Genomic DNA, 17,046 nt, shown 5'->3' with positions numbered 1-17,046 from the left:
TTCAGATTGGAAAACCGAAAGTGTTTCAACCTATGTTTACAATGTCAGCTAGTGCGATGCAAACATTTCCGTGTACATATTCTGGGCCTCATTTGCATAATATGCAAATTAGCTCACATAATGATAAAAATACAGTGTTTCCATGAAAACTATGCTTCTAAGTTTCAGATTGGAACACCCAAAGTGTTGAAACCTATGTTTGCAATGTAAGTTAGTGCGATGCAAACATTTCCATGTACATATTCTGGGCCTCATTTGCATAATATGCAAATTAGCTCCAATAATGATAAAAATACAGTGTTTCCATGAAAACTATGCTTCTAGGTTTCAGATTGGAACACCGAAAGTGTTGAAACCTATGTTTGCAATGTCAGTTAGTGCGATGCAAACATTTCCATGTACATAATCTGGGCCTCATTTGCATAATATGCAAAGGGTACCGAGCCAACGGAATATTCAAATGCACCAAAGTGCCCGATATGAGCATATCAAGAGTGTTCAAATGTGATGTTTCAGTTTCTCTTCACCAAAAACAAACTTTTCAGCATTAGAAACCTAGCATGAATATTTTTAAGCGAATAATAGTTTGTTATCAGACAGATAATGATAGCTTATCCATTAATTACGTAGAATCAAAGTACGAATATAAACAACTGTCAACATCTATAACTTGTCCAGTTTTGTAATTGATGAACTCTATTTGGAGAGTTACTTATTCGAATCTGGATGATTCAGCTCTTGCACCCTTGAGGGTTCAAAGGAAACTCTGTGGGTAGTGACCAAAGTTACCCCTATCGATCATATCCCCACGGCCATTTGCAAAACATGCATCAACCATTGCGATTTCCGTTGTTCTAAGCGTACAAGATTATTTTTTTTAAAGTCGTTTGGCCGTCTAGCAAAGACTATTTCCATGAAAGTATATCTTTAAAAAGTGGTGCACATGAGTCAAAGCGACTCGGAGGGAGGTACCCGAATTTATCCCTATACCCTCACGGCCCGGTACAAAACACAGTATATACACGTGAATCCAACTGTTTGAAGCGAAAAAAACAACAACCCTCTATAACGTCCTTTTCGTTTCATTTCCATTAAATTTCAGTGGAAGTTAAAGAAGAATTATTGTTCTACAATATCTATAAGGTGAAAAGGTGAAATCCTAAAGGCAATGAAAAACATGCAGTATATACAACAGCGAAAAAATGTTCCATGGGTACATGCCTCTGAAAAGTTCTTCCTCCTGTCTAGCACATACTCTTTTATTTTCGTAAAATGCAATTCAGGTAATACAGGAGACGTTGCTTTACAATATCTATATTGTCAAAAAGTTGGACATTCAAACGCAAGCCCTTGGGAAGTGCCCAAATCACCCCTACATTGACCTTCGTGGTCCCAAAACAGGTTAACAAAACATGCATTATATGCCAAAGCAAATTCAGTTGTACATGCACGTAGAAAGTCGTTTTGCCGGGTTGTAAATAAAAACACAGTGACTCTACTTTTCATGATTTTTAAATTGTAGAGACACTGCTTTACAATATTCATATAGTCAAAGGGGTGCACACTCAAAGGCCACCGAGTGGGATGTGTTCAAATCATCCAACCCCCAGGGCAATATAGGAAACATGCACTATCATTTAGCACGAATATGTTCCAATTTTCCAACGGTTGTACAGCAAGTGCCCTATTGTTTTCAAGAAATGCAACATAATTAAAAGAAGAAAAAATTGCTCTACCTTAACTTTATTGTCAAAAGGGTGAACATTTAAAAGCAATCCCTTGGGAAGTGTCCAAAATTACACCTCCGCTCAAGCCCCGTAATTACAACACACGGATACTATGAACGCAAATACTGACGTTCTTTGGTGCATGGTCTTAGAAGTAGTTCCGGCAATACAGCAACACACTTTTATATCAATGAATGTCGTGGAAATGATAGAAGAAGCATTGCTTCACAATATCTATTCAGTGAGAGGATGCACATTAAATGCCAATCCTGTGGGATGTGCCCCAAAGTACCCCACCCTCATGGCAATATAGAAAACATTGAATATCATTAACGCGAATATACTATAATGTTCCAAACGTACATGTTTCAAATTTCGATCATGCCATGCAGCATGGGCACTTTTGTTTTCAAAAATACATTGTAGTTAATAGAGGAGACATCCCTTAATCCTATAAAGCCCAAGGGGGGGGGGGGGCACATTGTGCCCCCCTACCAGATTTTCATTCGCCACTCCTTCGCCCTTAATCCGATTTTAACCAAATTTGGTGACTTTTCGTAAAATCTTATTCCGAACATTTCGATATATAATTTAGCTATATTTGATATTGCTGGTTGCCATGGCAACCATAAACTGACAACCATGTCAGTCAGATTTTGCGCATTTTTTCCGTTCCAATTCCAATTATATTATTATAATGTCTGAAATGGACGTTTTTTGGCTGAAATTTGCTGAAGAAGTAAAACGTGAAGTAATTATGGCCCTGAAATGTTTTTCCTATTATTTCCTTTGTTTTTCTGTGACAACTGCATAAAACAATAGATATAACAGAGATACTTGAAAATAACAGTATTTTCCAAAGATTGCCGTTTTATTTTGTGTCATTTTGATTCCTTCACCCAAGTTATACCTCTAATATCATTTGTTTATCACATTATCAATCTGCAGACTTAAAATTCCAATACTATGGGAATATGAAATATGATAACTATGCATTAGCCTATCCCAAACAATACATCACAGGTCTTATAATGTATTTCTTTATTTTGTTATGAATAGCGCCCCATGTGGTGACCTTGAGAAATATCAACCATAACAAATAATGAGCTTTGACTTACACATCATTTGTGGCAAATATGAAAAATATTGGTCAATGATACGACATATATACTGGGGATAAAGAAATTACACAGAAAAATCATGTCTTTAGCATATTTTCTATGTATTGCCTTATATTTTGGTGAATAGCGCCCTCTATGGGTGACCTTGAAAAATTCAAGTATGCAGTCATGTAGAGTATGAGTTGTTCTACCCATGTGCCAAATATGACGATGAAACATCAAACAATAACAAAGTTATATAGGGGGCACAATGTGCCCCCGCTTGGGCCTGGGAAGGGTCAAAATAGCTTGGGCTTTATAGGATTAACGATATCCATATTGTCAAAAGGGTGAACATTAAAGGACAATCCCTTGGGAATGGTCCAAAATTACACCTACGCTCACGCACCCTTAAGACAAAACACAGGTATTAGCAACGCAAACACCGTTGTTCTAGCGTGAATGGTTTTAAAAGTAGTCTCGGCAATACAGCAAATACACTATTTATCAATGAAAAGTCATGGAAATGATAGAAGAGGCTTAACTGTACAAGATCTATACAGTGAAGAGGATGCACATTAAATGGCAACCCTGTGGGATGTGCCAAAAATATTCAACCCTCACTGCAACGTAGAAAACATATAATATCATACAACGCTAATATAGATGTTCCAAACGTACATGTTTTCGAAATTCCATTGTGCTGGATAGCAAAGGCACTTTTGTTTCCAAGAAATGCAACTAATTAATAGAGGAGACATTGCTCTACAATAACTTAATTGTCAAAAGGGTGAACATTCAAAAGTAATCCCTTGGGAAGTGTCCAAATTCACATCTACGCTCACGCCCCCTTATTACAAAACACAGATATTAGCAACGCAAATACCGTTGTTCTAGCGTGAATGGTTTTAAAAGTAGTTCCGGCAATACATCAAATACAATTTTCATCGATGACAAGTTATGAAAATGATAGAAGAAACTTAACTTTACAATATCTATACACTGAAGAGGGTGCGCACCAAACGGCAACCCTGTGGGATGTGCCAAAAATACTCCACCCTCACGGCAATATAGAAAACATATAATATCATATAACGCGAATATATATGTTCCAAACGTACATGTTTTCGAAATTCCATCGTGCCGTATAGCAAAGGCACTTTTGTTTCCAAAAAAATGCAACTAATTAATAGAGGAAACATTGCTCTACTATAACTACATTGTCAAAAAGGTGGACATGCAAAGGTAATCCCTGGGGAGGTGTCTAAATTTACACCTACACTCACGCCCTTTATGACAAGATACGGATATTAGCAACGCAAATGCAGTTGTTCTAGCGTGAATGGTTTTAAAAGTAGGTCCAGCAATACAGCAAATACACTCTTATATATAAGTGAAAAGTCATGAATACGATAGAAGAAGATTTGCTTTACAAGATTTACACAATAAAGAGGGTGCTTATCGAAGGGCGACCCTGTGGCGTGTGCCCCCGAAATGCCCTTTATTCTCTTGGCAATATAGAAAACATTTAATATCATATAACGCGAATATATATGTTCCAAACGTACATACTGTCAAAATTCGATCGTGCCTTATAGCAAGGGTATTTTTGTTTTCAAGAAATGCAATGTAATCAATACAGGAGACATTGCTTTATAATACTTATATATATAGTAAAAAGTGGTGCACATTTAAAGCGGCCCCTTGGGAGGCGCCCAAAGTTACCCCCTCAACCCCGCGTCCCCATATGCAAAACGTGCATTATGCCAACGTGAGTACTGTTGTTATGAATGTACTCTTACAGTTACAGCTAATTTGCATTTTATGTAAATTATTTTTGTACGACCAATTCGAAAAGGCATCTATCGTGTTCATTGACCTACAAAATATAAGTTTATACATTTAAATCTTTAAAATTGGATAACGGGAAGCTGAGATCTGTCAATTTCCTCTCATTTCAGGTGCTAATTTGCATATTATGCAAATTTTACTATTTTGCCCCGCTGGATTTTTTGGGACTTTTAGTATGGTGTTCAGGAGGCCTCAACGACTTGCTCTGCAGTGAAATTCCTACTGTTGCAATTAGTGGTGGGTTACCCCCTAAAAATCGCTAGATTGACTGGACTACACCGTTCTGTCTTCTTCAATGCAGATACTGAATGCACTACAAAATTATCAACATCCCGTTGGAGTTACGTACAAACCCTGTATGAGTATAATCAATATTGTTTCAATGAAAAAGCCTAGAGCGTGCATGCCATAATGCTATCAGTACATTTAGATTCTTCGGACGGACAATACTGGTAAGCGCTCTGATTCGTAATGTATGACCAACCAACGCAAGGTCTACCTGGAGTTCTCAGGGCGCCACGCCTGTCGGTTCTCAGTTGAGTGAACAAGATAGTAGAGGCAATTTGAATAGCGCCCTCGCTTGTCCAAGACGCAGCAAGCTGCCAGCAGGTTTCCAATTACAGTCTGACGGCAAGCCAGGAGTTTTGACAAGGTCGGTGCTTGTCATTTTTTCCTCTACCTAGCATCAGCACCATTAGCGAATCCCATACTGTTACAGTTCTCGGTTTTTCAACTTCATTTTAATTCATATTTCTCACAAATAGCACGAAAAGTATAATCATGATACAAAACAGGAGTCATACAGAACATAAATCCGATGAAACTTCACCGGAATATACAAACATTTGTCTCGGTATGAACACAAGGTCTGTATACATCAAAGTTGAGCTATGGTCATGATGCGAGAAATTTGATGGGGCTGGGTAAAGGCCGTGATAAATTAAATTAGAAAATTATGAAATACATATATTTTTCAGACCATACTATGACGGGGAAACCGATTAAAACAACAGCAACATCAACAAAACAACGATCACATAGATGTTACCATTGAAATGGAATACAGAAAGGCCACATATTCCAACAATAAGTTTATTTTTACCTGCTACAAGTAATGAGGGCATTGAGAGAACAACGACTAAGATTGTAAAGATTCCCGTGGGTGTAAATGAATAGATAAAGGCGTAACAGTAGGGCATACAATACAAAATTAAAAAGGTGGGATAATAAATATATATATATATATATCGCGGATGTAAAAAATACACACAAGAGCAATAGAGCTCAGAAGTCACATTCCAGGCTCCTAAAACCAGGCCATGCTACAGTGTGGTAACCGACAATTTTTTCGAAAATTGGGTGTAACAGTGAGGGTCTAAATAGCGCAACAGGCAGGCTGATCAAAACATAGTGTTCATGGTTAGGATCCCGCCGGATTGCCAACATAATAAATAAGGAGGAGGAAAATAAAGAGCAACAAGTACTTTACTTTGCAACTGATTGACATATTGTCCTACATCGACGTAAATGTTCATCAGTTACAAATAAAAACATCTCGACTATAGAATTTCATGAATTTGAATAAGTACTATACACTGTGCATGCCGTAAATGTTTAGAAGATATTACTTCAATTGTCGTTCGGATGAAGTTAAAGTGGTGCAACCTGTAAGTTCAGTGGAGAGCTCATTCCAATACTTAGGCCCAGTAAACATTTTTTTTTTTTTTCTCACGAAAATTGTTTGGATACGTCAAAGGTGATACGCATAACGTTGATGGGTTGGATCATCATGAATTGTATAATATATAAATAGATCTATGTATAATCATATTTTTTTTTGTTAACATTTGGGAAAAAAAAGCATCTGGTTGTTGGCCAGTTGAAAATTGAAATATGAATTGAACAACGTTGGAATTAATAATAACTCAGGGATTTTCAATTCTGATAGCGCGTTTTTGCACAATAAATGCTGAATCGATCATATTTTCAGAAGCATTTCCCCAAGCAAGAATCCCATAAGGAGAAAAAAAAAAGCTTTGTTATTTACTCAAGCCCTGTTTGTTTTTATCAATTCCCTCCATTTCCAACAATTTTGACTCTGTATTTGTAATTAAAGTCGTAACATTTATTGTATCTCAGTTTAATTTTTTCCCCTTGCTTACACTGTTTTACTAATTTCATGTCATTATCTGTATTCGTATGTTGTTTAGTGCAGTTGCATGTATTTTTGTCATTATATAAACAAAATGAAATGAAATGGGCATTACACGTTTTATTAAAAAATAATGACACATATTTTGAAATTTAAATTAAGAAACTATTGCTTACACTACACATATCTCCTAATGGAGTGATTGGTGTAGAGAGAGAGAGAGAGAATGAGAGGAACGAGGAGAGCGGAAGAGAGAATAAAAAATTGCGGTTCACATAGGATTGTAGAACGACTCCCGAATTTTTAATACAGTATCTATAAGGGGCCTCTAAGACGTACCTTATTACAGTGGCGGATCCAGTGTAGGGCGCAACCGGCGCACTCCCCCCCCCCCCTTTATTTTTCGTCAAAAACAAAAGAAATAAAAAGGAAAAAATGGAATGTAACCCGGAAGGGGCATCAGAAATACTAGTTGCGCCCCCCTTCTTTACAGAACTCCTGGATCTGCTCCTGTTATTACACTATTCTTCAAATGATAAAGGTCTTGTGGAAAAAGAAAATAGCTGCAAATACTAAAACCTCGAAACAAACAAAGAAAAACACACACACATACACACAGACGCACATAGGTTATTATTTACCCATTCATTCTATCATCCGAAACTTTGAATTTGTGTAGAAGAAGAATTGGTCTTTAAAAAAAGCAAAACAAAAACAAAATAAAACAAAACAAAACAAAACAAAACAAAACAAAACAAAACAACCCAACAACTTAAGACTGACAAGGTCGATCCTGTCCACTGGTTTTGAGTCCTTTAGGCTGCGTTCACATAGAAGTATTCGGTATTCGGTATTCGGTATTCGGTATTCGGTTTTCCGCTATTCGAGCACCGAATACACATCACCAGCACCGTCAACTCACCATCCCATGTAGTGAGGATTTCTTCCTCCTACATCGCAGCAAATCTTATTAACAATTTCTAAACTGCATCAGAATGTCAGTCTACATGCTTATTTTTGCTAACGGGCAAATCCAGACCAAAATTGTCATTATTTCATAAACGAGAGACGGTATACGCTGCAAGAAAATCGAACAAGCTCGATTCCCACTTTGCTATACTTTTCGCAGGTATTCGGTACTTTCGAATAGTGCCCTCTTATGTGAACCGGTGTGAGGAAATCCTATCGTTCGATTCAAGCTATTCGCGTGCCCTCGAAAAACGAGCCCGAATACCCGAATAGTATACTTCTATGTGAACGCAGCCTAAGTGAAGTCAGGCTTTGCGACTTTTTGTTGGTTTTGTGATGCACGGTCCCATTTCATCAAGAGTTCGGTTGGTGACAAAATTCGCTCTCAGCCAATCAGATGTAAAGATTTTAGTAGCTTTTAACAGTTATCAGTGACATTACCTGAAACGATGCACATCAGGTGTAACACATTTTGGTACTAATCTGTTATTATGAATGAGCAAACTCATTGCCAAATGTCTCTTTTTATTGGAGTGCATGTAAAGAATTGGGGCGAGAACTTAGCACCTACAAGAAATTGTGTGTATATGCAGACTATGCGAAGCTGGCTTGTATGAGCTGCGCCCCAATAAACCGGTTGGGGTTTCTAGCTTGCGCTTGAGCAGAAAAAAAAAAAGTAATTTGCACTGACAGATTGGTTGTTTGTTTAATTCATTGAGATAAGTATCTGTGGTGTAATGATTACTCATGTAATCTTTACAAAGAGTGCCTGCCAGTACGTCCACCTGATAGCAAGCCTGGTATTTGGCAAAAAAACAAATAGACAGACAAACAAACAAACAAAAGCATTGTTAATGCATCCAATACGGTACAATGAAATGGATCCTTCCTAAAGTGTTGATTGACGAAGCATTCTGGTCACTTGAGAGTACTTGATCTACGCAGGTTCACTCTTTGTTTGCACACGAGTTCCATACATTGCTATGTTGGGCAAACTGATGCATTATGTCGCTTTGAATCAAGTGAAGTGCCTAATCAACTGACAATGGCTGAGAGGGGGAAAAAAGACATTTGTACCCATGTCACATGAGCTATCTCCGAACTGGCTTAATGAGAGGCTAGGAAAGGCTTGGTATACATGTTAGCAAGCATTATGTTCTCTTTTTTCGTCGAGGCAACATGTGATCCTTGCGTTTGTGCAGATTACATGCAATTTTGGTTCCACATATTACGTTGCCTGGATGAGAAGTACTCATTACCTAGCAGTATATATTCACCTGCCGGAGTTGACCCACAAGTAATGACGGTTTTCACTGCACCAACTTTTGGAGTCAAAATGTATGTATAACAATCGTTGCCAGGAGTCGCCATTTCACCTAGACAACTCATCCATCTGCTGCGGTAAGTTAAATTTGATTTTTGGAAGATTCGTTGATAATTACATAAAAGTATTGGTGTATGCTTTTAAATCAATTCGTTATTGAGTCTGTGGTTGTAGAGTGGCTAATGACTAGTTTGTTTGATTGATTGATTGATTAATTAATTAATTGAGGCCAATTCAGGCCATTAATTTGGCAAAATAAAATACAAAAATATATAATAGTGGCATTTACAAGGAGAGCCAGGCAGCCTTGAAAGCATCTTGTGCTTGTAATAGGTTGCATACACAATTAATACTATGTACTTCACAATAGCAATATATATATTAAATATGGTTTTGTGTGTAATGAAGTAGATAAACCAAACACCATCACATTAATACGTACATATTATATACACTCACACACACACACACACACACACACACACACACACACACACACACATACATGCAGTATACATAAGGATGAAAGACAGGATAGATAGAATAACATTGTCTACTCAGTCATGGCTAACAGTTCAAAAGATAAAAATAAAAAAGTTAGCACTTAAACCTAGAAAGAGTTGTGCTGCATTTCAAAGCAGCACTGGTCGAATGCCATTCACTTACACCGGTGAACCTAATAGAGTGAGATTGTACAGTCAAACGAGTAAAAGGACTGCTATGTAAATTACTTCGAGAACGAGTGGGAGACATGTGAAAATGAGGGTTTGTTTTGAACATGATATATCAAATACAGAAGGGAGCGTACCTCTGTGATATCTAAACATAAAGATAAGGATATTCAATCTGACAAGTTAATGCAGTGGCAAAATCTTTAATTTGAATAACAATAAACAAGTTTATGCACTTTGTTATCTTTTATGTATTTTATCTTTGTTCAATAGATATACAAGATTAGACAATTGCATCTGGGCTTACTGCTTTATTTCCGAGAACGGTTTCACGTCCGATCCTTGAAGCTTCATCAGCTCGTTTGATTCGATGGCGGGAAGGTGTTGCCAATCGGCGCAGATGCACTACCAACGCTATCGTTCGGAGGAACAATAAGGTCGGTAGTGCGTCTGCGCCAACCGGCAAAGACGCCTTCCTGCCATCAAATCAGACGAGCTGATGGAGAGTCCAGGATGGGAAGGACGTGAAACCGTTCTGAGAAATAAAATGGTAAGTCCAGATGGATGGATTTAATTTTGTACCTTTACTGAACGTTACCTGGATGAATCAGAACTTAAAGGAATTGATTGTATTTTGCTATAATTTATGTATTATCTGCACGTTATGTGGCCACAAGAACAGGTTTATTCAATTTCACTGGTACTTGCTAACCGGCAGTAAACGAAGTCGAATTAAAAGCAGGCGATGGCTTATATTTTCAGTGCAAATCTTATTTCTAGCTCTTCATGTGCCGTGGTGAAAACCCCCCTGTGTGTCACATTATTATGAGACACCAACGTATCGGCACGGGAATACATTTGTGGAAAATAATTTGTTTTTCAAATCTATGCAGATTTTATAGATTTCTGTTAAGCTTGACATGTAGTGAGCAAAGTTGTAGGAAAGAAAGCCAAGCTTTGTTTTTATGTACATTGTATGACAAATCGATTACTGCTTTTCTTTCAAGTGATCAGTAGCTATACATTGTTGTACAGGCTTGATTTCTGTACACAAAACAGTGACAGACACTCTAACTTTACTCGCAAATCCAGTAGGGAACACTGCTCGCTAGTCAATGATTCCATAAAATGCAAGCTGTTATGTGAAAGAAACGGAATTGCGAGAAACGCGTCCATTTGGCAATTTATCAATCGGTTTGGGTGGGTTTGTGCGTTTAAGCAGAATATGCGAAGATGGTATACGCCGTCGACTGAGTGGGGCATGCGAGCATGGCATAAAAACTTAACGGTGACTAAGTGTGCGTGTGGATTATGAATGTGTAAGCCCAAGAAATGATATCGTGTATAACGAAACATAAGGTTTGATAAAAGCATTTGTTTTCGCTTTTTGGTGTTCCTTCAGTTTAATATGTTTTATTTCCAGGATTGATGTTTGAGCTGACCATAGAGGGAGTCACCCGAATCTAACCGAAGGCCCGGGACGCGTTTTTTTTTTTTAAGACGGCACAGATTGGGGCATGGCGCGTGTTAAACCTATGGGAAAAACGTTGGGTTAGGGTTTTTGGTTATGGTTAGGGTTAGGGTTAGGGTTAGGGTTGGGGTTAGGGTTAGGGTTAGGGTTAGGGTTAGGGTTAGGGTTTGATGGTTAGGGTTAGGATTAGGATTAGGGTCAGGTTTAGGGATAGGGTCCCCGATAGATTTTTAGTTTCCCCAATCTGTGCCGTCTAAAAAAAACACGCGCCCGGGACATAGCAGCCATTAATTATCGTTCGGATGAACGTCAAGGTAGCTTCACAGCGAAGTCATCACACCGTTACACGAAGACCTTTTTTCGGGCCGCAACCCCGAACTCGACCAGGATTAGATATGTTGTTGTCGTATGTGCGTGAGTGTGTTTCTTTGGCGTGTGGGAACATCATGACAAGAAGTCATTGGTTGATTGCATTTAAAGAAATCGGGTTTATTTATCATTATCCCAATAAGCCCTTTCCAGGCAAATGAGCCAAATATGCACAAGTTTCATTTGCATATAGTGAGCACGCAGAGGGTTGATATAGGGACTTCGAAGATTTTTAATTTGCATTTGTGGGAAACATGATAACTGCATTGAGCTCGGGATTATTGTACAATCATTTTAACGTTAAACCGTATGTCCCCAACCCCAGCCCCGCCAAAAAAAAAAAAAAAAAAATACAATGGGACCGCCTCCACCACGATAACTTTGAAAATAATGAATCAATCCAAATAAATTTTCAGGGTATGAAATTATAACTTCTTACCCATATCTTACAGAAACCCCTACCCAATTTGCTTCAGTAGTCAAAGAGAAATAAGGATCTTTGTAGAGCATGTCAGGAATCCATTTCCTCCAAGTTTGTCCATTGTGTTCACAGTTCCAATGGCAACCAAGTGCTAAACTTGGAAGAATCAGACTCATGACGTGCTTTACAACGATCCACATTTCTCTGTGACCACTTAACCCATTTGAATTGGGTTTTCTCAAAAATATAGGTAAGATGCTATCTTAGATGCTATTTAGACCCTGAATTAGCATTCAAACAGTTTAATCATACTGGAAATTACCACTGCGAAAATGCGATTGTATTGTATTTTTTGGGGGGGGGGGTGGGGTGGGGGGAGGGGGAGGGGGCACACACTATATGTTTTTATCGTACGAATGATGCAAAAGAAAGAAAGGTGCCGTTACAAACAGTTACAATTCTTCATATATCACTCTTAGTATGCTAGTCCGTTTGATTCGTTGATTGTCCAAATAATACGTGTTCCTTGTCTGAATTAATGTTTGCGGGCCTATGTACGATGTATGTGTATAATTATGTTTCTGTGTTTGCTAATATTTGCAATCTTCCACCCGTCAATTTGCTCCCTGTCAATTCATCATTGTATTCTTTTCAATTTCATTGAATTCTTTGTATTATTGTAACATCATTGTATTCTTTTCAATCAAGGGATGTATTGACTTCTTTCAATGTTATCAAAGCAGTGAATTGTGCAAACGTGCCTACAAGAACGTTTTTTTTTTTCAAAAGAGCTCAATCACACGAAAAACAAATATGTGGTCGTGTATTACAAAACGAACAAAAAGTCGCAAATTTTACGTGAGGACTCAAAAAAGCTGAAATGGGTCAACTGAGACAATCTTGAGGTTTTTCATATTTTCTCAAGGAGCTATCTTTCTTCTACAAGATTCTTTACTTTGGGATCAGAACATGCGTGGGAAAGTGTTTTTTCACCACTTTTTCTGCAACTTTTTTGGGGGAGAGTAGAATGATCAGGTAAGTCTCAGAGGCCCCTTTTTATTTCATGAAATCCTTTGCGTACTCTTCACTTTCAAGTCTAATAACTTTTGAAAGGATAATGCCACTGCTTTGAATGTTGGCATTAATCATGGACAGAATGTGTTAATAGAGATTATGAGAGCTTGCTCAATTTCAACATAATCTGATAATCCCTTCATTGTTGATGCTCCAGTGGTTTACATCCTGTGTTTTGTCCCTTTCATCACACAGCTAGCACAGCTTGGTAAAGATTAAGTACTTGAATAGACCCTGCACTTCATACTTTTCCAGAGTGTGCTTTCTATCCAGTATCTACATAAGTTAGGGGAGTACATATGAATTGAGTTATATATCAATTTAAAGCTTAGAGTCTGCTGCCCTTAACTGAAAATCCATGTCTGGTGACTTTTCGTTGGCTTTGTGATGCAGGGTCACATATGAGTTTCTCCTCTTTTATATAATCGTTGTTATCTCCGCCAAGGAAATAATGATAAGTTGTAAACGGATTTGAATGAAGCTTGAGTCGGTGATGGAGTAAGATTGTTGTGACTCCACCACCTTGACCTTAGTAGTTTATTCGACGATTACTTATTCGATTCCAGCTGGCCCCTAAGTAAGTCTATGATACGAGCAATTTAGCATATTCTTGAATTTTCGTTTGTATCAAAACTGATAAGAAACCTCAGACACTGATGACACACTTTCGTTTCAATTGCTTTGGTACCACTTTGTAATATAGGACGAACGCCGCTCAAGGAAGCCATGGTCATGAATCGACGCACACTCGCAGTCTTCATCCTCCTTACGCTGCTCCTGTGGGTGGTGGAACTCGCATTCCAGAGTGGATTTACCAGAGGGGTTACTAAAACCTGCTCATCCAGTGAAGATAAATTGTGGAAGTTGAAAAACCAGACAATGCGAGTAAAAGACCTAACCTCTAATTACAGCCGCATGTCGAATTTTTCGGAGCATGCAAGATCATCTCTGGGGTATCAGCGAGATGGGTTATCATCAAGAGACTTTAACACGACCGTTGCATCTCGCAGAGCAAATGACCTACCCTTCAATTACCGCCGCTATTCGAATTTTTTGGAGCATGCGAGATCATTTCTGCAGTATCAGCAAGAAGGGATACCATCAAGAGACCTTAATACGACCGACGCTTCTCGCAAAGACCATTACCCTAGTGTTACCAACTTTATTGTACCGAAGGCATCTGCAAAACTCCAGTGCGTGCGTCAGGTGCATGTTTGGAGCAATAACAGGGTGGAGGACACTGGGGACTACCCTTGTCCAGGACTGTCTTGCGGTATCCGACTGGTGGTGGATACCAGAGTCGACCACCTTCGCAGGAGCCACGCCGTCATACCGCGTAGTTTGTCCGGCTGGAACTGGAGGGATATGCTGCGAGTGCGACCTCCTGGACAGAAGTGGATCTTCCTTTCCCACGAGAGCCCTGCTAACACCATGCGAGATATCGTTCCTCCCAGAGATCTATCGGGAAATAGAACGTATGACTATTTCATGACGTATCGGTCTAGAGAGTCCCACTTATACGGTATGTTTGGATTCTTTGACCCCAATCGACCTTCAATCGCGGAAAACATCTCTGTGAACTGGGCTGCCGGCCGCACGCGACAGGTTGCTTGGTTGGCCTCCAAGTGTAACGCCCCATCTAATCGCTGGAACCGTCACAGCTTCGTAAGGGAACTGGCAAAACGTCTCGACGTAGGCATGTTCGGCAAGTGCGGCAACAGACAGGAGGGCTGCCCCTATGGGAAAGACTCTCAGAAATGCAAGACTGTCCTGAGGAACTTCAAATTTTACCTGGCTTTAGAGAACAGTGCGTGCAGAGACTACATTACAGAAAAGCTTTGGAACAACGCCTACCTGCAGGACCTGGTACCAGTGGTCTTTGGACCTCCCCGGGAAGATTACGAGAGGGTAGCGCCCCCGAATTCCTTTATCCATGTACAGGACTTTAAGAGTATACGAGAACTTGCAAACTATATCATCCTCCTGGATAAACGGGACGATCTGTACAACCGATACTTTGAGTGGAAGCAGATAGGATCCGTTTACTTGACAACAGAGCGGTGGCTTTTGCGGCCGGCGCAGCTGTGTCAGGTCGTTGCAAAACTTCTTGATGATGAGGCCGCGGAGGAGGCAGGCACATACCAAGCTGAAGCTTTACCCGATTTTGGGTCTTGGTGGACGAATTCCTGCTTGCGCGTCCCGAAATTCCCTATCGAGGTCTAATGATAACACTATAGATTCACAGGCGCCCTAGTAAACAAAACAAAGAAATATTTACGAACTAACAGTTGCCTGTAACAGTTAATGACGTGATGTGCACAATGATTCACTGAGACATGTATCGTCATCAAATTAGTTGTCCCACTTTTGTTTAAACATTTTTGCAGAGCCTTGCTTCTGATAAAAAAAGAAACAAACAAAAATGCAAAAAGGTGACTAAGATTTTTTATTTTGTTTTTGTGTGTAAATGCGTAGGCCTATGTGTATATCTTGAAGAAATTTAGATGCTCCTTCGTTGTGTACATGTACAGGAAACAACCAAACACGTGCACCGTTTTATTTCTTCAATCTTATGAGGTACCGAAGAATGGCAAAGAAGAATAAAAAAAAAAAGATAACTGGTTGCGGGTATACAAGTACCATTGTATTCATGTTGTGTCCGTTGAACGTGAGCGCAGTGCTGAGATAAGAAATTGTACCGACAAGTGGTCTAACTTTATGTATACCTTTTTACTTTCTCATTGTCAATAGAAATGAGCCGCGACGCTAGAGAAGAGCCCCTAGGGTATTAAATACTGGAACTGAGTTTTAACCGTCACATTGAAGAAAGAATTCTTGCGTATTTAGATGTGCAAAATCTTTTCTGAGACTCCACTCCTAAATGGCCCAATTACGAAATTTAAAAAAAAAAGGATTTTACCCAAATCCTGCCACACGTTTTGACGCATTTTACATGCCCCCTCGTGAGTGGTGTATGAAGAAACACTGTTCCCCTTTAACAGCTCATAGTTCAAAAGTTTTGGTCCGTTTTTCACCAAAGTTGGTGTTTTTTCCTTCAAGTCTTATCATAAATAATATGATATAATGATTTACTGTTCTATGAAATCATCGTTGCCCTGACAACAATTGAATAATAGTTGTATTTCAAATTGTGAACGAATTCGACCTTTTGTAAAAAAAAATCAAAAAAATCAAAAAAATACATGAGATAGATATGTCTCATATGGCAACAGAATAAATCCGATTTAGAAGTGGATAATGTGCATGTGCGTGTGTACATGGCGTAATTTATTATGTGTAAACTGGCGTGTATGCATATCGCATGTTTGTCTGTCTGTCTGTTTGTGCTTGAGTATAATATGTGTGTGTGGTGAGGCAGGAAGAAGATGATGGGCCATGTTGTTTGTCGTGCATGTCGAATGGAGCCAATAACAATGAAAATAATGTCTGTTTGTGTTAGACTGTACAGTGTTGAGTTATTATTGTGTTTCCGTGAAAGTGAAGAGTGAATGTGCATGTGCATACATGTATATTGTATTTTTATGTGTTTGTCTGTCTGTGTGCGTTTGTGTGTGTGTGTGTGCGTATATATGTAGGCAGGAAGAGGATAAAGGGACCATTTTTTTTTGTCTTGCATGTCAAATAAATGCAAATAATGTTTGCATGACACGTTGAACTGTACAGCATGTTTCCCCAAAAATACAATTGAACTTTTCGTTTTGATAACATTGACAGTAATGATATGTTAATTTCTTGATATTGAAAAAAAAATTCATTTTTTCTAAAAATACTTTTGCGAGAAAATACAATGAACAACTTGGAATTTGTAAGAGGTGAGTACAATGGACAACGGTTCTCCTTACACAAAACTTGGAGGAAAGGACTTTTGACATGCTTTACAAAGATTTCCATTTCTC

At 38.8% G+C, this 17,046-nt stretch overlaps 1 protein-coding gene across 1 annotated transcript; it reads left to right on the top strand.

Moving 5' to 3' along the window:
- The first annotated feature begins 13,855 nt into the window (after positions 1 to 13,855).
- Positions 13,856 to 15,352, top strand: LOC139728360 (4-galactosyl-N-acetylglucosaminide 3-alpha-L-fucosyltransferase 9-like). Its single transcript, XM_071639306.1, has one exon. The coding sequence runs from the start codon at positions 13,856 to 13,858 to the stop codon at positions 15,350 to 15,352; it is 1,497 nt and encodes a 498-aa protein (XP_071495407.1).
- The last annotated feature ends 1,694 nt before the right edge of the window (positions 15,353 to 17,046 follow it).

Source organism: Diadema antillarum, unplaced genomic scaffold (assembly GCF_040938485.1).
Source record: "Diadema antillarum isolate AM-2024a unplaced genomic scaffold, OU_Dant_1.0 seq00000175_RagTag, whole genome shotgun sequence".
Lineage (NCBI taxonomy): Eukaryota > Metazoa > Echinodermata > Echinoidea > Diadematoida > Diadematidae > Diadema > Diadema antillarum.
The sequence above is the reverse complement of the archived record's forward strand: the minus strand, read 5'-3'. Positions and strand labels throughout refer to the sequence as shown.